At 36.8% G+C, this 19914-nt stretch overlaps 1 protein-coding gene across 1 annotated transcript in view; it reads right to left on the bottom strand.

The window, feature by feature from the left end:
* UGGT2 (UDP-glucose glycoprotein glucosyltransferase 2) overlaps positions 1-19462 on the bottom strand; it is a 75697-nt gene extending 56235 nt beyond the window's left edge. Inside the window, 8 exon segments of the mRNA XM_026668978.2 lie at positions 1111-1211; positions 2192-2264; positions 2661-2757; positions 4210-4384; positions 5088-5200; positions 6262-6392; positions 14814-14896; positions 19200-19462. Of these exon segments, the coding sequence (XP_026524763.2) occupies positions 1111-1211; positions 2192-2264; positions 2661-2757; positions 4210-4384; positions 5088-5200; positions 6262-6392; positions 14814-14896; positions 19200-19345 (919 nt within the window). The 5' untranslated portion in view covers positions 19346-19462.
* Positions 19463-19914: the final 452 nt, after the last annotated feature.

The following is a 19914-nucleotide window of genomic DNA, read 5'->3' as shown; positions in this document are numbered from 1 at the left end:
ATGTCCTAGGGTCACATTATCACCATGTGTCATCTTCCCAAGGGGCTTCCTATAAGCAAAGCCAATAGGAGAAGCCAGATCCACTCAATAACTGTACAATTCACTTAATGAATATGATAGAAAAGGTTGTAAAATCAGACAAATTCACTGAATTGGCTAGCTTCATAAAATGTATTAAACCTGATTATAAACTAAAACAACCCCCAAGAAAGCATATGAGGACTTAGCATGTTTTGTGCGCCCTAATCCACAGGTAAACAGATTATGATTTGTGAATCATAAAGATTATTAAGGTTCTCCTTGTCAAATACAATATCAAGTCATGTTCTGGGTTTGCATTAAGCTAAATTTTAAAAAATGACAATGCAGGATCACACATAAACATTCAAATCATATTTTGTTACAGTCCAAAGTGGAATTCAGGAAGAAAATTAAAGCACAAATTGGAAACATCAGTTAGCTCTGTCCGAAACACACCAAATTTATTTTAAGATTAAATTCAGAAGGACCAAGATAAGTAAATTTTAGCTTCTTCAATAAAGACTGTTTCAGTTTTCATTTTCCTAACCAGTGCATATATAACATAAAAGTTATAAGAAATAATGACTAATAATTTAGAAAGGAGAAAGATAGCATATTATATAACTGTCATGTTATGATGAAAAAGCCTAATTTTCTGAAAAATTCATGGTTAACTTCCCTTATTGTCATGTTGTGAATATGACAAAATAGCTTTTAAAGTACCATTAGTTTTTTATTTTACAAAGATAACACTTCATAGTCTATTCTCATACTCTGATAAGAGCATCGGTAAAGAAAAAATGCTGTAGGGATATCAGGCACAAAAGATTTAAATATTTTCTTTTTTCAGTCCCCTTTGCACCAAAAAAAGTCCAGCTAAACAGAAAGATAATTCCTTCTTTACTTTTTGAAAAGCCATAGTATTTATGTTCTTTATACAGCAATGATATTTTATTTGTATACCTCCTGCAATTTCCTCTCTTACGAAAGAAATTTAATAGCATACAGACAAGGTTTCCAACTGAAACTTGGATTTATTACTGGCACATAGTATTTCACAAAGATGAAAATCAGCATAATGAGCAATACCTTTTAGTTCCCACAATTTCAAAGGTTCTGTATTATCACTGCTTTCAATCAGGTATTTTTTCAACTCTTTCAGATTGTCTTTGAGATCAGGATGGTTCTCCCTGGTTTATAAAATATAAACGAAGTTAACATTAAAGAGCATTTATACATATGAGATTACAGATAAAGAGTCATAGAGCTGGAAGAGTCTCAAGGGTCATCAAATCCAACTCTCCTGCTTGGTACAATATTTGCTAAAGCATTTTGGATGGGTGGCTATCCAGCCTTTGTCTGAAAAGCTCCAGTAAAGAGGAATATATCACTTCACAAGTCAGCCAGTATCACTGATTGAAAGCAGTTGCTATCTAGAAATTCCTCCTAATATCTATCCTGTTTCCCCGAAAATACGACCTACCCTGACAGTAAATAAAGTTTCTGGTCCTGCCCTTTGGGGCATGAGAGAACAAGCCTATTCCTTCTTCTGTATGACAATTATTTAAATATTTATTCATGTCATAGCTTTAAAACCCACCCAATTAAAAAGGTTCTAGGTAGGTAAATAAATAAATGCAATAACAGACTAAATCAAAGTTATAAAAAACCCAACAACAGTACTAATAAACCTAAAAGAATGTCAATAAAACTTTGCCTTTTGCTAAAATTAGGGCTGTTCTTTAATATTGTTCCATTTTTTCCAAAATACACTAATATAAACAATAAATTGCAAATAAATAACTTCCTGAACTTAAATTTAAACAATTAAAAAAAAGTGATGCCCTATGAAGCTATTCTATTCTTGTTTTCCTTCGTATAAATCAAATGAGGCACTTGGAATGATTTATTTGTAGTGCATACTAGTAATCTCAAAGCTTAGCCAAAGCTTAGCCAATTTTAGCTGAGCCTAAAATTTCTGTTACCAAGTAAGAAACTGGTTAATTGAGTTTTGCCCCATTATATCCCCTTTCTTGACAGAGTTGTTAAGTGAATGACACATTTATAATATCACAAATTGATTTTTCAATACAATTCTTTTAATCTTTGAAATATAATAAATTCATTTATTCAAATGTAAAATGAAGGATTGGGATTGAAATCAACTTACGTTAACGTATCAAAGAGAAATCCTTGGACCTCACTATCCTTGTTATCTTCTTCCTCTGTTCTATTTCTTGTGCCTAAATATACATCAAAAGAAAATACGACAACATATTCAGTTTGCAAATGATTGTTTTCCTGCTCCAAAATGAGCAAAAGGAAATTATAGACAAGATTTCCATTAGAAAAGAAACAGAAGCCATGATTGATGTACATTACAATTCAGTGGCTTCTATCTACAAAAAAATTACAAATGTACATTACTATATTGATTCTCAGTGCCATGGCTACTTTTGCCATCTTCCCCCAAAAAGAACTAAGAGTGTGTGTCTGGAAAATAATTACTAACCTAATAACGTATTTTCCATTATCTTCCATTATCCATGGGGCTATGCAAAAGTTTACTGCCTCAATATGTTTTACTGCATATGTTTTGTCCTAATATTTTCCAGTTATACCAGGGAAGAAAAACGTACCTTCAACTTGAGATTCATCCATCGCTTTGTATTCTGTACTCTTTATTGCAAGTTCCACACCATATCCAGACAAATACATCTTCTCAGTGCTACGTTTCTGGATTAAGCATGCATAATTAAAAAAAATGTGTTATGAAATCATTACCAAACATTAGGTTTCCAGGAAAGAAATGGCAATCTAACACAAGTGCATGATCCATTCTTTACTAATCACAGTGTAGCATTACACACACACACATATACACAGAGAGGGAGGGAGAGAGAGAGAGAGAGAGAGAGAGAGATGGAGATGGAGATAGTGAGAAAGAGAGATCCACTTTATTTGCTGATATTATGAAAACTGACAATATCATCAAAGATTTTAAGATTCTGGCCCTCTTGTGAAGTTCTGTTCATTTCAAAGAAATATTTTTATTCTGGCATTGTTAGGAATGTGAGTCACCTAACAGCTATTTGGGATGGAAATATCTAAACCAGGATAGACATTTTAATACTGTCTCTTTAAGAAAATGCAAAACTGTAATTGGGTGTGGTTTCTCAAACAGCCATAAGATGGAGCCAGAAACCTGGGTTGTTTTAGTCTTAGTCTCAGAAGAGTGTGTGTCTCAGTCTCTGTTGCCTTCTGTTGGAGAGTTTTGCTGTTCCTTCTAATTGACTGATATTCTTGGATTTGCTGTAAGTCTGATACTGAACTTTTTTTTTTGATACTGGAATTTGTTATTGGATTATCCCTGGACTGAAAACTGACTGATTTAACCTGTGAATGACTTTGGACTGTGTTTGAACTTTGCTTAAACATTTCTGAAAGTAAAAAACCTACATTTACTGTACAGTGTATCTGTGTGCTGTGTGTGTATTATTCAAACACTACTCTCAAATACGTCTCCCTGTATGCGCTCATTCTCCTAACGGGGAATTACCTCAACAGACATCTGTGTCATGGTTGATGGGCTTGGGACCAGGTTATCTGAGGGAACATCTTCATCCAAGAATTTCTATCCATCCAATCAGATTCAATAGCTTACGGGATCTGCAGCGCTCCCAAAGAGTGCTGACTGTCAGGAACTAAAAGGGCTTTTTCTGCTGTAGGCACTGCCTTAAGGAATATTCTTCCCTCAGTATCAGAACAGTCTCAACATTGTGGGCTTTTCACAAAGCTTTACAAACTTGACTATGTACTGCACCTGGGCCTGGACCTCATAATGTGTGAAAGGCCCGTTAATATTGGCTTTAGTATTAATTCATTAATCATCACGGCTGCTGTTTATTCTTATTCATTTTGTGGATGTTTCTATTGTTTTGATGTCTTTTAATTTATTTTAACTGCTTTAGTATTTTAGAATTGTAAGCTGCCCAGAGTCACCTGGTTGAGTTGGGCAGCTATAGAAATTGAATGAATTAATGAAGCTGCAGTTATCTTCTATAGAACACAATTTGGGAATCTAAAAAAAGAACTAAATATTAAACACTGCAGCACATTGAAAACTTGAAAGAAATCATTTTATTCTAAAGTTAGATAGCTAACAATAACATTTCCACATATACCTACCTTGACAAAATGTCGGAGAATGTAAACAAATTCTCCCTTTTGTGCTTTTTCAGATAAGACATTGTGAAATGTGGCAAAATCTTTGGTACCCACTTCAGCATAAAGGATCACGACTACAGCAGGTTCCTTGAGTACAGGGAATTTATGATCTCCTTTGAAGAGATATGGTTTGGGCCTTGGATTAAGAAAAAGTCACGTTCAGCTCAGTATGAATTATGCTTCAGTGAATGTGCCAAAAAGCGACAACCAGCAAAGTATGTAATCATGCAAATCTAAAAGTTACCTACATCAAAGTTAGTCTTGTGTTGATGTGGACTACTGTATGATACTTGGATTATAACTAGCTGTGGAATAGCATCAACAAAGCAATGAAGTTGTTTTATTTATTGTGCAACATGGAGCCATTAGAGATTAACGAACAACATCAACTGTAGCTTGATTCATGCTTGATTGAAAATCCAGTGCTAGAGGAAGAATGTTTATTCTCTTGAATAAAATGTGACCCCTATCCATGTTGCCTATTTTGCTTAATGAAGAATCATATTATTTTGCACATAAAAATAATATTGCTTCAGTAACCTGGATTTTACTCATTCTCCTTTCCATCTGGTTTAAGCTATCATTGAGTGAAAAATATGTGTGTTGTGAGAGGCTAGTATTCGTAAGCTTACTGGTACAGAGCAAGTCAGGAAAAGACATCTTAACAACTTTTGGAAAGGAAATATCCTGTTATTGGGGAGTCAAGCAATAGGAGGACTTTGATTAAATCTCTGTGGGTATCATGAGGAATGCATATCACTGTGTTTAATGTTCACTTTGCATGGGGTAAAGAGCTTAAAATGAATTTATATTTTTAAAACATAGCTCACTACACTCACCTTGATTGAGCTGACATCAGAAGCTTCTTAATTTCATTAGTTTTACAGGTGCTTTTCCCATGGATAACCACAAAGGCATTGCATCCTTTTGGGGGTGGCTCAAGAGCTGCAATCTAATATTTCAACAATTACATTCTATGGCAATACACTCTCATTTCATATTACAAATAATGGAGCCTACTCAACTACTATCTTGTTGTGCTTAAGTGCCAAGCATGGGAGAAGAAAAATTAATACACATATTCAAAACCCAGGAAAGAACAAAGCATCAATTTTTCCAGACTCAGTCATAATCAATATTGCTAGCCTAGCAAAAGAACAATAGAAAAGTTTTAAACAAATGGTTCAACATGCTTCCATAATTGCAGTGCACTTTATAACGTAAAACTTTCAAAAACTGATTTTATGAATTGCTGAAACATACTTGAGGCTGGTGCATTTCTATCTAGGTAGTTATAAATATGACCTTCTTGGATGTCAGCATCTACCAATTAAATTTTTTTGGAACATTCACACTACAGAGAAAGGACAAACTTGACATTTGGATCTTTAAAAGCAAATTAGTTAATTCTAAATAATAAAGGATTTTTTTTCCTGAAAAGATATAATTTCCTACTATGGAATCAAATTATTCAAAACTTGGAAACAAGGGTCCAATGGGACACTGGAAGTTGTAATTCAGCATCTGATGTCTGCAATGACATCAGTCTCTATACTTAGCTTTATAAGATATTCATATGATTCAACTAAAGGTACCAAACTGCATCCTCCACAACTCTTCCATAATATATAAGATGAGAACTTGTATTTGGAGTAATTAATATAGGTTCTCCTGCATTATAGAGGCCAAGTGGAAATCTATTTCTCACAAACTCTGAATGAAGTCGTGGAGAAAAAGATCATTCAGATGCCTGCTTCTTGGCCTATTTCCACTTAGGACTCCTCTTGGCTAAGGATTGGTGTTTACAAGGTAGCCATCAAAGGTAGATAAAGGGAACCATTAAAGTCATTTAAACCTCATGGCATTCATGTGCAAGAGAATTGCTTGCTGAGTGAAAACAGCCAGTAAAAGGAGCTATTTTTTAAGAGTTTCTATTTGAGATGGTTCATATGACATAACCTGAGAACTGTAACCATACACAGGTTCCTAACATGAATAGCCAATTTTACATACCTGCCGAAACATCTGAATAGTTGGGGAAAATGCCCGCAAGGAAAGAGAAAATTTCAGAAGATTAATCTGCAAATTTGATAGGAACTGCCCAGCTTTCTTCAGGAGTAAGTCATAATAAGAATGTTCTGAGACTATATTAAAAAGAAATGAAATATAAATGAAATATAAAGTATCTTGGCAAAACAAATTATTTTTGGCACTAAACTTTCAATACCAGCAGCTTGCCAACACAGTGTACAACTTTATAGTTATGGCTTGGGAAGAAGAATGGAAGTAGTCAAGTAAGAAAGGCCAAAGAACAGAGATAGGTATAACTACCAGGTAAAGCCATTCAAAGAAGCATGATGTTGAAAACTGATGTTGTAAACTTGCAAGAATTGCTACAGAGGGAATAACTTGAAGTAATGATTAAAACTTAGGTTTAACTTAATTACTGGAAGAACTTCTTTTTAAAAAACTATAATTTTATCAGATTTTAATAAAGATAAAATCTAACAAACTAATATTTAGAATAAAGAAAAGAATAAGAAAGCCAAAACCACACACACACACACACACACACACACACACACAGAGAGAGAGAGAGAGAGAGAGAGAGACACACACACACACACACACACACACACACACACAGAGAGAGAGAGAGAGAGAGAGAGAGAGAGAGGAGCTTCTGATTCTGTGGGCACAGAATAAACTTTATTTTTTTATAATCTAATTCTTTCTAATTATCAAAACAGTATTATAAGTTCATTTTTTTTTTGTTTCATACAAAAAGTCTCTAAGGATTTTCCAGTCAGCAATTAAGTTTTGATAGTCTTTTTTTTAATCGAAGATGTCAATTTGGCCATAACGGTAAGATCCATTATTTTCATCATCCATTCCTCCATTGTGAGTAATATCTTTCCATCTTTGTGCAAATAATAAGTTCATTGTAGTTATCTCATATAGCAACAAAATTCTAAGACTTTAAATCTAAGACTTCTTTCTAACTGTTAATCAGTCACAAATTAAAATAAAACACTTTTTATTAAGGATTATATTATATTAATCAGATAAAACAGATACAAAAATATAATACATTAAATAAAAATACATTTTAAAAACTGTAGGAAGTGCAAAACATCCCCCAGAAAGAACATAAAAAATCAGCGGGGGGAAAAACTTTCTCCTTTATCCCCAGCAAGAATATTCAACGTTAACAATTGATCAGTCTGATACATCATCATTCTATATCTCACCCTATTTTCTATAATCTTATCTCTAAATCCTCAGTTGGTCTGATTAGTCCCAAAGGTCCAATAAAACATAACAAAATACCTAAACACACACACACACAAACGTTGTAGATTCATTTCTATTTAAAACCTAACCAAACTGCCCAGGGCCACACACTGGACACATTTCTCCCAGACAACCTCTCCAGTGATATATACCAACAATACAACACTTGATAAAAATTATCTTCATGATTGTAACAATGTAAATTTGAATACTTTCAACCACATATTCCACTGCAGTCAATTGTACATTGTAATCAAAATTCTTAGGCCACTTTATCATATATTCTTCTTCTGTTTCAAATTTTAATAGAGGTTTATACAATTTTAGCAATAACATGTTCATAATTTATACATAGTTCTATTTCAAGCTGTCTTACACTGTTTGATTTATATTTGAATTTTCTCCTTGACAAAATTCTAGTATAATTCCAGTATAGTATTTCATGATGAGTTAATTGTTTGTAGTTGTCTACTATTTTTTATCTATAAAATGTTTCGTGCCGAGACCCAAAAAGTTATTTTTGGGCATAATTTGTATCTATTCCATATTCTCAAAACCCATCCCAAATTATCTGCAAAAGCTCTTAAATTGTATATCTCTTTTTATTCTTATTTAAATATTTTTATTTAAATTTTTATTCTCACAATCCTCTCATCCTGTTTATGTCTCTGTTCAGACACCCAAGAACTCAAATACAAAGGAGAAAGATAGTGGGGAAAACTGGTCTTATTCATTTTTTAATCTTACATGGTTTTGTTAGATCAGGATTCCAGCAATCGCTCTAATTAAATCATGATTCTCGAGCCAAACTTCAAAACTTTCATTAGAGGCGACATTCATTAGAAGCGCCCTGTATGAAGCCAACTTTGGCATATGTAATTTACAGTAACCTGTGATCCCGTTTCCCCTCTTCCCCCTTTCGGTATCTCATAAACCAGATTATCCAATTGAGCAAGTTCACAGGTTGGGTGTCATTCACGTTCTCCAACTAAATATATTTGCAGGCAAAAACTCTGGTATTTTAGTTACAATCTTTTAAAGATAAAAGTTGGAATGTACTTTCGCTTTCAACTGCTCTTCCAGACCCCCCCCCCTTTTTATGGCACCTACTTAAACAGGCATAGGAATGTTTTATGAGTTGACACATTAACAATAATTTGTACTTTCTGAAAGGATAAATTGACTTCACCCATTTTATAAAATCCTCTTTAAAGTACGTATCTTTCAAAACTTTAAATAGGAACAGGAAAGTCCAACTGAAACAGACAAAAGCCTTCTCTGCATCTAAAATAATTAATGCAGCTTGTTTTCATTGTGTTGTTGCAAATATTCATCTGTTAATTGGCTTTTGGATAAATGATCTTTAGGAACAAATTCTTGCAGAATTATTTTTAATCCATTATCCAGAATCATCGTGAACAACTTACAATCATTTTCAATAATGATATTGGTCTGTAATTTCTTGTTAAAAGTCAAAATTTGTTCTTCTAAATATTAGGGCTATATTGGGTTCCTGCTGAAATAAATTCCTCACCCAATTTTTTATCAGTCAAATATTTTCTATCCTTTTTTCTAATATGAGTTTTCTTATAAGGAACTGTTCTGTCTCACTTTTCTTCTTTCCCAAAAGATGAAAGAATACAAACTCACACAAACACAGGCAGGCAAGCTGGCTCGGACTTCACAGAGTTAATTCTTTGGAACTGGTAATATCCTTGGCATTTCAACACCCTCTGCCTGCCAAGTCCGAACTGATAACAAATAAAAATCTACTCACAGAAAATTACAAGGCAGTCCACAAAAACCATTCACGAAGAAAATCTGAAGTAAGATTAAACTTTGTCCCGTACAAAGTTCCAGCCAAAAACACACCCACTTTTATCCCCTGTGAGGTGTGGCTCAATGACTCAGCTCACTCTCTGACCCTCCCATGCCTCCTACGTTGCTGCTCACGTTTCTCCTTACGACGCTGCTTAGGATCAAGCCAACACTCTTCCTCTTTACTCCCTGTCAGGGGCTGCTCCGATATGCCTTCCTCCTGATTAATCTCAGGCTGTTTCTCTCGGTTGTCTGATGAAACCTGAGGCATTATCAGGGAGGAAGGCATTGCCAGAGAGGAAGGTCCTGGGGAGGAAGGCATTCCCAGTTCCTCCTCCTCATCTTCCAGGTCTTTTTCCTCTGACAGCATAGGCTCAGGAATTGGGGCCACAACAAGGAACTATGTCCAGTTTTATTATTTTTTTAATAATAACTTTCTCTCTCTCTTTTGCAGAACAATTGCGCCATTGTTATCTGAAAGACCTTCCTGAGTGTATGTGTTGTCAGCCAATGGAAGATCCTGCTATATGAATTTGTGAGTTCTCATTCACAGAACAGTGGTTCTCAACCATTTCTTCACCATGGACTCCCTTGAAACACCTTTTGTGACCACAGACCACGGCCACGGACGCCAAGATTTAACAAAACATAACATTTCTTCAAGACTTCATGGATCCCGTGACGATATCACATTCCCCCAGGGGTTTGTAGATCTATGGTTGATAACCACTGCAGTAGAGAACTTCACCATAAGTTTGGATGGTCATCTGTTAAAGATGTTAAAGATTTCCTCGTGGACCTGCCCTGAACAGAGAGTTGGGCTTTTCCAATGCTATGTTTCTATGTGGTTGAACCCAAGGACAAAATTTCTTTGTATAACTTCAACAATTGCTTTTATTGTTTTCATTATTTTTCTGTTTTTCTGGTTCTCCAAGATATTTCAACAAATAGTTCACATTTTAGGTAACCATAATCTTCTCACAGAATATGGATTATTGAGCAGATTAAAAATAGCAAAATAAATTGTCAAATGAAAAAAAAACCATAATGTGAAGGAAAAGACAACATGAAGGTACCCATGTAAAAGTGAAAAACTACAAGGTGGAATTCATGGCAGGATAAACTGAAGTAAACAAAACAGGAATTTTGTTTCCACAAAGTGATTATGGACATGACTCTCTTTTCACAAATAGCAATTACAATTCCATACCTAACTGAACACCTGGGCAGGTCTTGAAGGAATAACAATTAAAACACCAACCTCACAACAACTGAAACATTAAATTACTGTTGCTTTATTGAATAAAGCATGTAACAATTTAACACGAGGATGGGAGAATATCTAGTCCAGGACACACTTTATGTCTAAAGTTCACCCACTACATCTTGGCTGTTCTTTGACTTTACATACTGAAAAAATGTAGACTTCTAGGAAATGAAAGAAGTTGTGAGGATATTTAGTTCCTTGCCTACTAGCTTTAGATAAGTGTGAGATAAATCTGCCTTGAGTCAGTGAACATGCTCGTGTAGTTTTTTTGGCAATAATACAGAAGTGGTTGTATTACCTTCTTCCTTTCTTGAGTACCCAATCTAGCCCACAATCCTTAGCACTTCCTGATATTCTTCCATCCCAATATTAACTGTGTCTGAATTTGTTTAGTTTTTTCAGCATCAGCCAAGATCAGCTTGGTTTTGCTCCTTGCTATGATTCCCAATACGTAATCTGTTCTAATCCAGTTAATACTAGAAAGATTCCATTGGATTGAGAAATGGATCTAAGTGGAGAACCCTAGAACATGCGCTGAGCATTTCCTTTACACTGCCTCTGGAAGCTGACAATTTGTTACAGGTTGGCTGAATATGATTCTGAATCTGATAACAACTGAGATTTAAAAAATAACTTTACAACTCTATTAAAAGAAATATTTTCCTAACATTCAAGCAAATCCATAATTACATGAATGAAAAGATAAATAGAAGCATGATCTGATCACAATCAGCTTGATTAAAAGAGTCTGCAACATTCTGAACATTCAATCATAATTCTCACTTTTGATTCCCATAGCAAAGCTATTTTTTGCCTCTAAAGACAGGGTTATTTTGTTAGCCTCTTTATATTAATAACTTTTCAGCCATCAAGAATAAGGACTAATCCAATCCCACTATCTGGGATTGACTAAATACAAAACCCAGCAAGGCAAATTGTCACAAATACAATCACAATTTGTTCTTGAACTTTGAATAATAAAGTGTATTCAACAAAACCTAGTGAGTGAGTTCTGGCATTCAAGGTACAGAAAAATTGTTTGATTAGAGAGGTTCATATACCTCAAGAGGGGAAGGATCTAAAGAAAGAAACAATTGGCCAGTCAAGCTGGTGTCAGCAATCAGAGATAAGAAATGACAGGAACAGCAGATAACTAATGAAAAAATTGCAGGGGACAAAAGGCTATCTGAATGCCATACAAAGAGAGTGGGAACAACCTTCTTGGAATTTAAGAAATAAACAACTCCAAAATAAGTATAAAAATACATGAATGATTTAGAAAAAAAAATTTTTTCGCTCACTCTCTCATACTCCCAGTTCCAAGATTCTGAAAGTTTGAAAAAGATAGATGCCATAAAATTAAGTTCATTAAAAATTAGAAAAACCAAAAGCTTAGCTTCACCTGCAAAAATCAATACATACATACACAAAACAAAGGCCTACCTGAACAAAATAATCTGTACTGCTTTGTAGAAACCATATAATGATTTACTTAGATAAGCCTCCAGAGGTATGGTTTGGCGCAATACCCTGTATGTTATGTTTATATAATGTTCTACATGTTGTTTTGTTCAGTGATAGAAAATTTGAGAGCAATTTACAACTTATTCTTTTCCAAAGGCAACATAGAGGATAGGTACAATCGGAATGATTATGGTAGTCATGGCAATTGTTGCTCCTCACAGAAATAAACGTACAGGCACGCATGTTCCAATTCACACTGAGGTTCATCATTTGTAAGAGAAAAATAAGCACTGTTATTTGCCATTCTTACATCCACCAAAGAAACTCATTCATGCATTTATTTAGCAAATCTATCTACAAAAGTGCCTAAGTATGATATACTGGATAATGTTTTAAATGGGAAACTGATGAAGCTCATGCTCCCCTCTCCCTCAGCTACAGAGGTTAGGGGGGGTAACTTTGGGCTTCTCCAATTTTCAAACAGAGGCAATGTCAAGTGTCTCAACTATGTCAGTTAGAAAAGGAAGACTCTCAAATCTATTGTTAACAAAAGTATTCTTTACTAAAGCCAAATGTTTACAGAGTAGCGAAGTCAGAACTGAAGTTTCACACCCAAAGCATCTGGTTAACTTTTCGTTTCTCCTTACCTTTCCCCTGGTTATCTTAAAACTATCCAATTACATTCAAACAAATCGTTTTGGCAACAGTCCCTGGCTTGGTGGGCTGGATGGAGTCACATTCCATTCCATGACCTTGAAACGGCCAGCAGCTCCCTCAGGACTCACCAGGAGTACTTCAAATTCCCCTCATCCCATGGCAGACTGGCATCTGGTGAAGCCTGGCTGGTGTAGCAGGATGACAGTCCCAACAGGCATCGGTACAGAGATAAAATTCATCTTCAAAGGATGTTTTGAAACGTTTCCTTTCTATACAATCTCTGGATTGGCAAAAGTTAAAATGAAACTAGAAAAAAGAAGCCGCGTCCTCATGTTGCCTTGGAATTCTTCCTGTACCTATAAGAGGTTTTCTATAACTGAGGAACATTTATTTTCAATCATACTTACTTTAACTTAGTTTTGTTCTTTGTAAAAAAAATCTGCCTTTTTAACATCTGAGTTAGATAATAAAGGCCTTGATTTTACAAGTCCTAGTATTATACCATCTGTTAAAATAGAATAAGCCACTTCAATCCAAGGCAACTCACTTCAAAATTCTCCTTTAATGACTCTGTGCCCCATGGATCTGTTCCAATACACATTTCATGCTTTGGGGTTGCTATACATGTAAAAACCATATATATGAGCTTACTGCAGGCTTTTTCTGCTGACTGTTGGCTGCCTACAATTGGACAGTTCAAATCTCACTGGCTCAAGGTTGACTCAGCCTTCCATCCTCCCGAGGTGGATAAAATAAGGACCCAGATTGTTGGGGGCAACATGCTGACTCTGTAAACCGCTTAGAGAGGAAAGCACTGTAAAGCGGTATATTAGTCTAAGTGCTATTGCTACATCATGAATGCTGGGTTTTATAAAATGACAGGGGCAGCTTTTACCAACGTTGTATCCTTGAGGTTCATTGGAACTACATTGCCCTTCATTCTTATCTTGTAGTCCAAATAACTGGAGAAGCCTGTGCTAGGGATTATCATCAGATTAAAACGGATATTCTTTCCAGATTTCCAGTGGAGGCATGGCAAACTAAACACATCTCAGTATAGAGAGGAGATGACAACTGCAGCAAGAACTGGTGAACAGATCACTTAGTTGAAACCTTTCTAGACAAGGGTGATCACACACCTGTGTTCTGGATGGTTGCTTCTTATGAAGAGACCCCAGGATAGAATTGTCCTGTGGCTCTGAGTACCAGGAAACAAAGGGGTCAATTATCAGGCTCACAAGTGTGGTTGAGCCTTTTAAAAGACTTTATGTTTGCTAAGCTTACTTCCAATTTCTTTCAGAAATTGCCTATTTAACCACCTTAAAGCTATTTAAAATTTTCCAAGCGACAAATTTGAAAAACCATCTGAGGAGTCTATCTTCATATCTGAACAAAAGAAAACTTAACTGTAAGCTTAAGAACCTAAAGAATTTGAAATAAATGGCAAGAAGATAAAATAAGATTTTGAACCAAGAATGCTATAAATAATCTAAGGATCCAGACAAATGTGGCATATTGAAACTTTTACCGGTGGGAGCCATAATTATTTTGTCTACTACTGTAAGACAAACAAAGATTAGAAACTTTATGGTTTAGAATAACAGAACAATTTAAATTAGATTTAAATTAGACATTGGAGGAAAACAAAGATCCCAGGCAAAACTGTCACCATCCCCTGCCTTTGATTTGGGATTGGGATTATTTACAGAATTACACAAAGCACTATAACATTTCAAATATTACAGGAGTTGCAGGATCCAATCTGGGTCAGTCAGTGGGACCAGAAGCTGGCAAGAATAGCCAATAACCCAGAATATAGGCTAAAGATCCAGATGGATCTCGAGAAATTTGAACACTAGGTCCTGTGAAATTCATGAAATTCAATGTAGATAAAAATAAGGTTTTACACATAGGCAAGAAAATATGTGGTGAAACTAAGCTGGGGCAATGGCTCGCATGTCTGCAGAGAAGCCTCTGCATAACACCTCTGGCACGCATGCCATAGGTTCACCATCACAGATATAGCCATTCATATAAAGATTTGACACATATGTATATTGCTTACCTCCTTTTTGATATATTGTTAGTTCTTTCACCGTTTCCAAAAACTGCCAGAATTTCTCATTGCTTTCTTCTGCAATGAATTCACTGTTAAAATGTATATTTAAAAAAAATTAATGTAGCTCATAACAGATACGTTTTTAAAAATCTAAATATTTATAAGAATGTACAGGTAGTCCTTGACATATGACGGGTCACTTAACAACGGTGTGAAGTTACGACAGACCTCCCCCTCTCCAAAAAGGTACTTGGTACTACCTGGTTCTGAAGTTCTCCCAGTGGTGGGATTCAAACATTTTTACTGCCGTTCTGTGGGTGTGGCTTGGTGGGCGTGACAGGGGAAGGATACTACAAAATCTCCATTCCCTCTCCACTCCTGGGCGAAGGTTACTGCAAAATTCCATTCCCTCCCCACCCCACTAACCTGCTTTCCAGCTCCATTCTCCTGTGCAGGGCAACAAAAGAAGACCCAGCCGATCAGCTGGGACTCAATGGGAGGCAGAGAAGAGATGGGGGAGGCGAGGCCGGTCAGAGGTGGTTCTTTTGCCAGTTCGTCAAACTACTCAAAATTTCCACTTCCGGTTCTCCAGAACTGGTCAGAACCAGCTGAATATCACCTCTGCTGTCTCCCCTCTGCAGTCATGTGTCCGTATTTTGGACATTTGGCTATCTGCTCACATTTATGGCCATTTGCAGCAACCCATAGTGACATGACTGCCATTTACGACTTGTTTTTTTGTCAAAAGCTGGCTTTTACTTGTTTTCTGCAAAAATGCTCCATATCAAACAATGCGGCGTTCATTTAACAATTACCACAAAAAAAGTTATGAAACCTGATATAACCTGTCATAACATATCACTGTAATGGGCAGGTTCCATTATCGTTGTATGTTGGTGACTATACATAATCTACCACTGATTTTAAAAGAAAAAAATAAAATGTTTATTTTGTAAGTCAAAATACCTCTTTCAATTTTCAAAATTCAAAATACTTTACAGCTATATAGCTTTGTATAAAATGGTTTCTATACTACAGGTTAATAATTCAAGTCAAAGCACTGAAAAAAGATATATGTAACTATACTGTATTGAGGTCAAAAGAACTTAAGGTAGTCAATAGATCTATGATCATGTAAAATGCATGTTGATTGTTTTCACTAATTTCAATTCTAGTTGAAACTAATGGCTATATGAGGAAACATGCTTATGATTGTTCTGCAAAGACCTCTATTAGGGTCTTTATAGAGGTGCAATTACTGAGTCTAATAATATCCACCCTTATAAAAATAATTCAGAATCATAACATTCAGCTGGCCAAGAACCCATCAGACAAGTAATATAAACTGAGGTGATGAATACCACAATATGAGAAGTATAGAAGTTCTACATTTTTTCACACATATGATATTCATAACATTTGAGACTACTGAATATAGATTGCTAAGAAAGACTTGGAATCAAAGTCCATACATTTTACATGTACAGAGATTTCATTGGATGTTAATTAGATAAAATCCATAAGGTAACATTTTAATCTGCATAATAATACTTTTTTTTCTATCTCTTATATCTATTCCTACTTTTCACTGTTCAATGTATATTAAGAATATAAACCATCTTTGCACAGAATTAATTGGTTCACACATAGCTATAATGGGAATCGTTTGACTTTGACACAGCATGTTGTATGAATTCAACTAACTGTAATTTATTCATTATATATTGAATAATAAATAACTGATGAATTTGATTTGTACATCTAGCTAACAATTGGTAATTATTGGCTGGCTCAATATTGACTCCATCTTGGCCTATTTATTTCAGTGATTAACTTATTCTGTATCCAATCCAAAGTGGATTGGGACCTGTAGTCCTTCAAATATGTCTGAATTACAGTCCTTTGCATCAATTGTAATTGTCTATACTAGCTGAGCTGATAAAAGCTCAACTCATTTCTCCTGTCTACCCTACATTAATAGTACAAAATTAAAAATTAAGTGATCAGCTGTATTTTTATGATTTATTTAATTGAAAACATAGCAACTTATGTATTATTAATGGAAACAAACGTTCTAACCAACATCAAACTTTTCAAAAGAATCTCAGAGGGCAGCTAGCTGACTTGTTTATTGCTAAGACATAGCTTGCATCTATTTTGAGGGCAATGGAAGGAACAACAAGCTGCCAAATTGTACACCACTGATTGCTTAGGCAATAAATACATCATCTGAGCACTAGAGAACATTTCTCAACTATACAGTATCAAGTATTTTTTCACTCTTCATGGCAGGAATAGGATTACTTTATGCATGGTTGAATACATAAACATGTGTGTGCATACCTATATTTATGTAAAGTGGAAATAGGCAAAGACTGAAACATCATGTAAAGAACCAACATCAAAACACCAACTTTTGATATATATACCAGTATGTCTTGAAAAATGATGGGTTTTTTCCCTAGCATTCTGTTACCTTATAATTCCTTCCACATGTGTGTTATATTGTAATTTCTATCAACATATCTGTTCATTATACTGATATCTACAGAACAGGGGGTTTCATTAAAAATATGAAACATGCATTACAATGTCATGAAACAAGCTCTGTGGATTATGTACTTGCATGTCACAAATACAATAAGGCACATTTGGGTTATATTGTTGTATTACATGTTTCATCATTTGCCTGTTTTTCCCCACTCAGTGGATATCATGTCCCAGGACCATTTGAATTCCACAAATATTGACATTTTATTTCCCCATTACAGGACCGGTTAAAACACCAGCCTCTTCCTTTTGGTAATAGCAAAATTGAGATTAAAATAAGCGTACTGAATGAAGGTTAAACATAGAAAAACTTGAAAACTAATCATCTATAGTATTTAATTAGCAGTTTGCAACTTCAAACCTCTTATTTTGAAATAATCTTCCTAAAATTTCAGTCTTTGGGATATATCTTGGAATAAGTCCCCAAAACAGGCATACAATATAACAGATAAAGGCAATACAACAGATATGACAAACAATGCATTGTATTTATTTGTTTTTTATTCCACTTTCTCCTCCAAGTAGCTCAAGAATGATCTTACAAGAGACCTGCTGACATGGGTTGGAATGGAAGTATTTAGCTCCAAGGACATCCAGGGAACTTCCATCATCAAATGTAATCCAAAGCCAGAGCTTAATGTACTCTCTCTCTCCTTACTTGCTCAATGGCGTGTTTTGTTAGGATAGTTGCAGAATGTAATCTATCCATGTTGTATAATGGTTAATTCTAGATTTGGGCAAGGGAGCCACATTTGAGTTTCTACTGTAATTATGGGGTCATTGTATATTTTCTATCAGTCTCCCTCAGCCTGATCCACCTCAAGAGGTCGCTGCAGATAGGCTGGGAGGAGGCCCATGGAGGGAAACAAGAGTGGTCATCACACATGTGTTTGATGACTTTGTCTACAATGATGGGAATAATATTCCGTATGTCCCTTGTGTCATGATGCAACTAATGAAAACTACCCAATTTGCATGATGTCATTCTATCTTGGTGTGGTTGCTAATGGGAAGACCACATGTAAGCGTTCTTGAGCTCTCCAGGCAAAAAGTGGGGTAATACTTTTTGTAAGTCTTGGACTTACAACCAGAATGAAGCCCCAAATTTTCATTACTATGCAAGACCGTTGTTAAATGAGTTTCATCCCATTTTACATTCTTTCTTGCCACCACCGTTAAGTGAATTGCCACGATTGTTAAGTTAGTAACACCATTCTCTTCCCTTCCCCAACCCCAAAAACCCCCCCACCCCCCCCCCCCCCCCCCCCCCCCCCCCCCCCCCCCTCCCTAAGTGAGTCTGGCTTCCCCATTGACTTTGCTTGTCAGAAGGTTGCAAAAGGTGATCTGATGACCCCAGGGGTCACTGCAACCTGCATAAATACATGCCAGTTGCCAAGTGTCCAAATTCTGTCCCACAGGATCCTAGAGATACCATAACGGACTGAAGTCACTTTTCTCCGCATCACCTTACTATATAAATGGTTATAAGTCGGGGAGTCCCTGTAATGCAACCATAAATACTCTGCATCTCATTTTTTTGAGGTCTGCAAGCTTCTTCAGCCAACCACACAACAAGGCACCCCACAACTTAGTACCAGCACACCTGGAAGGTTGTGCAAATTTTCACACACCCCCTCTCACTTGCTCGACTGACTCTTTTTCTGGTCGCCTCATTTTTTCTACCAATTTGGGGAAGAGGGCAGGCGGCGCTTAGGGACGACCGGGGGCGGGTAGGCGCACCCGGGCTGATGCCCACCCCGGAGGAAGCCTTCCTCGGGAAGAGCACTAGGCGCATTGCTGGCGCCGTGACCCCTCTCTCTCCACGCACCCAAACGCACCCACCTGGCCTCCAGGAGCAGCGGGGTCGCCGGCCACTTGGCCGCCAGCCGGGCAGTCACCGCCTTGCGCGGGGCGCTTTCCGCGCCTCGCCGCCCTACACTAAGGAAGAGCATCCCGGCCACAAAAAGCGGCATCGGTCCGGCCATCATCCTGCCAAGTTTTGCCTTTCCAAAAAGGAAGAGGGGAAAAAAAAGAAAAAAGGAATCGGCCGAAGCGGCTGCCACGCAAAGCTTCAGCCCCACTTTTCTCTCTCTCTCTCTCTCTCTCTCTCTGGCCAGCCAATCCCTTTTGCTCATTCCCGGCTTTCCCGCCTCCTTCGGCCCACCCTTCGGGTCTCGCGGTTCCCCATTGCAATTTTCTTTGGACCAATCAGCGACGGACGCAACAGCGGCGGAGGCCCGGCGAGTTCGCCAGAGATGGAAGGTAGCGGGATGAGGGGCGGGGCCCGAGGAACAGGAGGGGGGGCGCGGAGAGAGCGCTGCGCTGCTACTCGCGACTTACGCTTCGGAGCCTTTTGGGGCAGCTGGGCGAGTTGGAAATTGCGCGTAGAGATTGGACTTGCGGTTTCCTACTCTTCCCCTCCCTCCTTTGCGAGCATCCTCTGTTTTTCTCAGACTCTTCACAGTCTCTGGAAGCTTCCATCCCGGGGAAGCTTTCAAGAAGAGACTTGACTGCCATGTGTCAGAAATGGTGTAGGCAGAGTCTCCTGGGGGCGGGG

This window comes from Notechis scutatus, chromosome 5 (assembly GCF_049901735.1).
Source record: "Notechis scutatus isolate UNSWTSFEM ecotype Mainland chromosome 5, rNotScu1.2, whole genome shotgun sequence".
Lineage (NCBI taxonomy): Eukaryota > Metazoa > Chordata > Lepidosauria > Squamata > Elapidae > Notechis > Notechis scutatus.
The sequence above is the reverse complement of the archived record's forward strand: the minus strand, read 5'-3'. Positions and strand labels throughout refer to the sequence as shown.